Source organism: Scylla paramamosain, chromosome 8, assembly GCF_035594125.1.
Source record: "Scylla paramamosain isolate STU-SP2022 chromosome 8, ASM3559412v1, whole genome shotgun sequence".
NCBI classification, from domain to species: domain Eukaryota; kingdom Metazoa; phylum Arthropoda; class Malacostraca; order Decapoda; family Portunidae; genus Scylla; species Scylla paramamosain.
The window spans coordinates 16,517,040-16,522,039 of NC_087158.1; the positions used below are offsets into that span (position 1 = coordinate 16,517,040).

The 5,000-nt window shown below is 41.1% G+C and overlaps 1 protein-coding gene and 1 long non-coding RNA gene across 4 annotated transcripts in view; one reads left to right on the forward strand and one right to left on the reverse strand.

The window, feature by feature from the left end:
* Positions 1–5,000, forward strand: part of LOC135102868 (uncharacterized) — a 127,916-nt gene that overhangs the window by 46,673 nt on the left and 76,243 nt on the right. The window lies entirely within an intron of this gene.
* The window catches only part of LOC135102866 (uncharacterized), a 78,742-nt gene that overhangs the window by 14,006 nt on the left and 59,736 nt on the right, over positions 1–5,000 (reverse strand). Inside the window, exon 9 of the mRNA XM_064008455.1 lies at positions 1,951–2,109. Coding sequence (XP_063864525.1) covers positions 1,951–2,109 — 159 coding nt within the window. The remainder of the gene's footprint in view (positions 1–1,950; positions 2,110–5,000) is intronic.

Consider the following 5,000-nt stretch of genomic DNA (forward strand, 5'->3'; position numbering starts at 1 on the left):
TTATTAGTGTTGGCCCTGACGAAATACTGGTGATTGTTAGGCTTTCTTTTATAGTTACTTGTGGTTTTTAGGCGCTTGTGTTCTGTGTTGTATTCGTAAATAGTTTTGTGGTCTACTACAGGCGAAAGTAATCTGTTATTCTCTTTCTCTCTTTTTTTTTCCGTGCGTGTCACTGTTAGAGGATTTATTTGTTTACTATATTTCTAAATAGTTTTGTGGTCTACTAAAGGGAAAAACAATTTAGTATTCTCTTTCTCTTTTTTATTTTTCCACGTGCGTGTCGCTTTTAGAGATTAATTTTGTATATTTCATTTTTCAATATCTCTGTAATCCGGAAAAGACAAAAGTAATTTAACATTCTCTTTTGTTCCGCGCATGTCCTTTTAAGAAACTTATTTTCTATATTATATTCTTAATTAGCTTGTAGCACAGAAACGACAAAATAATCTCTTTGTCCGTTCAAGAATTTTTTATAGTGTATTGAACGTTAATATAGAGCGACCATAGTAGTGACATTTTAAAGTGGCGAATGATCTTACACACACACACACACAAAAAAAAAAAAATAAATAAAAATAAATAAAAAATAAATAAATAAATAAATAAATAAAATAAAAAAATAAAAAATTATATATATATATATATATATATATATATATATATATATATATATATATATATATATATATATATATATATATATATATATATATATATATATATATATATATATATGCTATACATACTGACGCCTTGCATGTGAAGACAAAAACGGCAAACTTCTCATTAATTAGAGTGTATCGGAGGATCAGATTGAGCGTTGTTTACATCTTCAGAGCGGCAGAGCACCACCACACTGTCCACAAAGCCGAGAGTTGCCACCGCCTCCAATATGACAAGTCTGAACCGCGAATGCTATAGGGGTCCTGAAGCAGGAGGATGAGAGGACAGAGCTGGTTAGAGTGTGAGGGAAGAGAGCGAGAGTGTTTATGTAGGGCGTGTAAAGAGGAAATACACGGGAATAGCTAGAGGTTTCTTTCGTAGCCAACATGATATGGAAGGTATGAGATATTCTTTCTTTTTTTTTTTTTTTATAGGAGGGACACCGGCCAAGGACAACAAATTTGATACAAAAAAAAAAAGGCCCACTGAGGTGGCAATCCCCAAAAAAGTCAAAAACGACCGTCAGAAATTAGAGGATAACTGTCTTCCTCCTGCGAGAGTTGAAGTCATCGGAAAGAAGAAATACAGAAGCAGGCAGTGAGTTCCAGAGTTTGCCAGAAAAGGGAGTGAATGACTGAGAATACTGGTTAACTCTTGCATTAGAAATGAGTTTGTGTAACCTTTCTGACCTGCTTTTGGGATTGACATTGATGATTTTTTTTTTTTTCAGTTTTTCTTGTCTTCGGTCAGTGCCCCTCTTACATAAAAAAAAAGATGGATAGAAAGATAGACAGATTAATGGATAGACAGTAAATGACTAATTAGGAACAGACGTTTTGTCATTAGTCTCGTATTCTTCTTCTTTGTACTTCTTATATTCAGTACAGCTTGGCATTACGGGAAACCTCCTCCTCCTCTTCCTCTTCCTAATCCTCCTCCTCAGGGAACCTACTTTTCCTTATTATTGACATATAAATAGAAAGAAATTCCTTTTTTCTCTATCTAGTACTCCTCCTTACCTTCTCCTCCTCTTCTGTCTTCTCAGTTTTCTCCTCCTAGATAGAAAAAGGAAGGGAATAAGAACGAGGAGACAAGGAACCAAGTTTTTCTCCTCTTGCCTCTCTTTCTTCACTTTTTCCTCCTTCATAGAAAAAGAAAAGGAATAAGAACGGGAAGACGAGGAATCAAGTGTCTCTCGTCCTCTTCTGCCTACTCCTCCGTGCCAATAAAGAAGAGATCACGAGACAGAGATGAAGGACGGACGCAGACGAGGAATCAAGTGCTTACCTCCGCTGATGTCGCCGCTGCCGCCCTCGAGAATCCCGCGTTGACAGTCACCTTCTTGCGGAGTCCCGTGGTCTGGATGAGCCGCCGCTCCGCCGTCGGGAACCGGATGAAGTTCATGTCCACCAGATCCTCCTGCGTCACCGGCAGACTCCAGCGTGCCTGACGGAGGGAGGGACGGAGTGACACACAGACGAAGATACAGAGGCAGGGGGAGAGCATGCAGGATGGCAGTGAATGAAGTGGATCAGGGAGAAGGAGGAGAAAGAAAAGGGAGATAGGAATTTGCCTGATGGAGGGAAGGACGGAGTGATAGACAGACGCAGATACACAGACAGAGGGAGGGAAAGGAGGAAAGGTTTGAGCGAGGTGGATTAGGGAGAAAATGGAGAAGGGAGAAGGTGTAGGGAAGGTAAGGGAGACAAGGATATAAGATAGAAATAGCTGACGAAGGGATGAATGAGAGACAGAAAGGAATAGAAGGACAGCTTTGAATGACGGAGGGAAGGATAAGGAAGATAAGGTTATAGAATGTGTTTAGAAGGGAGAAGAGAAAAAAGCAAGGAAAAAAGTAAATTTTGCCTGACGAAGTGATGAAAAGAGACAAACAAAGATACAGAGAAGAATAAAGGAACAGGTTTCAGTGATAGAGGGAAAGAGGGGGTTATAGAATGTGTTTACAAGGGAGAATAGAAAACTGAGGAAGAAAAGAGGAAATTTTACCTGACGAAACGGAAGTAGGGAAAGAGAGGAAGAGCGAAAGAATCATTTTTATCAGTGTGATAGACTAATGAGGAAGGGAAGAGAAAAATGCAGAGAGAGAGAGAGAGAGAGAGAGAGAGAGAGAGAGAGAGAGAGAGAGAGAGAGAGAGAGAGAGAGAGAGAGAGTGAGAGAGAATGTGTTGAAGAATAACTCTAGGGTACTGACAAAGTGAAGGAGTGAAAGAGAGAGATAGAGAGACGGAAAGAACACCAAAAGAACAATAATAACAACAAATATGATGTTTTAAGCGAGAAAAGGAGGAGAAAAGGAAACAATGGATATGAATTGTGTTCAAGAAAAAGGAAAGGTGACAAGGAGATGGACAGGGACAGACAGACGGACACACAGACAGGTAAAGAGGCATAGCTGTAAGTGAAGAGAGAAAAATAAGAGTAACGAGAATATAAGGAATAAGACGCGATAATATGAGAGAAGAGGAGCAAAGGAGAGAGAGAGAAGATTCAGCTCTATGTGGAGGGAGAGAAGAGAGAAGAGAGAGAGGGGAGAGGTAGAGAAATTGCTGGTGAATGCGTAAGGGAGAAGGGAGAGAGAGGAAAACAGAGGGAGAGTAGGAAATTTAGGGCGATTGAAAGGAGGGATGAAGAGAGGGAGAGGGAGAAAATGATGATGATGCTAGAGAGAGAGAGAGAGAGAGAGAGAGAGAGAGAGAGAGAGAGAGAGAGAGAGAGAGAGAGAGAGAGAGAGAGTAGAGAAATAGTAAGAAGAAAATAAAGAAACAGAGTGAGAGTAAGAGAGAGTTTGTGGCCCCAAGGCGCTTGTGAGTGTGTGGGTTGGCGGGATTGCAATGCAGGGGGAGAGGAAGAGGAAGAGGAGGAAGAGAAAAGAGGAAGAGAACTGTATTGGTGTTTAGGGAAAGAGAGAGAGAGAGAGAGAGAGAGAGAGAGAGAGAGAGAGAGAGAGAGAGAGAGAGAGAGAGAGAGAGAGAGAGAGAGAGAGAGAGAGAGAGATGGGGGGATGGAAAGCTAGTGCGGGTCTGAGATTTTTTTTTTTAATTGGAGGAGGTGGTGGTGGTGGTGGTGGTGGTGGTGAAAGAGGAGGAAGACGAGGATGACAGGAAGAAACAAGAGAAGGCAAACAAGAGCAGTACGAGTGATAAATAAAAAAATAAAAAATAAAAAATAACAGGGAAGAGGAAGAAAAAAACAGAAGTAAAAGAAAAAAAAACAGGAAGAAGAAAGGCAAAAATGAGGATAGAGTAATAAAAAACAAACAGATAAAACAAAGAGAAGAAAAGAGAATGATAAATATAAAAAGAAAGAGGAAGAGGAGAGGGAAGTGAGAGTAAAATGTGGGAATGTCAGAGGGGAGAAGAAAATGAGAAAAAAAGTGGAATAAAAGATAATAGAAAAGAGAACAGGTAGGAGGAAGAAGAGAAGGAGGACAAAAAAGAACAGGAGGAGGAGAAAGAACTAATACATGTAGCTCAGTTCACCAATATGTTATAGTCTTAGCTTGAAAAGAGAGCGTGGAAGGAAAGAAAACGGCTCTAAAAGAAAACGAGAGACGGAGCTGCAAGGAGCGTTTCCAAAATTAGTTACTGAGCTTGACTACTCTTGTAAACGGAGAGTAAAAAGAAACAAAATAAAGAAAGCGGTAGTGTTTATGAGAAGGAGGAGTTAAGGGAAAGATTGATGGGATAAAACGCTATCACACACACACACACACACACACACACACACACACACACACACACACAGAGAGAGAGAGAGAGAGAGAGAGAGAGAGAGAGAGAGAGAGAGAGCTAGTGTCGTTAGGGTCAAAAGAGAGAGGGACGGGAAATGGAAAGACGAAGGTTTTTGTAATGACGGGAAGGGAAGGGTGAGGGTGGAGTAGTAGACAGACAGAGAGAGAGAGAGAGAGAGAGAGAGAGAGAGAGAGAGAGAGAGAGAGAGAGAGAGAGAGAGAGATAGTTAGCAGCTGAAGGTAAAAGAAAGGTAGAAGGATTTGCTTGCATTGGTTCTCTCTCTCTCTCTCTCTCTCTCTCTCTCTCTCTCTCTCTCTCTCTCTCTCTCTCTCTCTCTCTCTCTCTCTCTCTCTCTCTCGTCCTTGCTTTGTAACGTACCCTGTCTCGCTTCTATCTTAAACTTCCCCTTCTCCATTTCCTCTTCATATCGTCTTTCCTCCTCCTCCTCCTCCTCCTCCTCCTCCTCCTCCTCCTCCTCCTCCTCCTCCTCCTCCTCCTACAAGTCCCTCTTGCCCCAAATGGATCAAGTTATAGTGTCAGGAGGGCACCGCCTTTACTGCTTTCCCCTTCAATTTCAACTCTCTC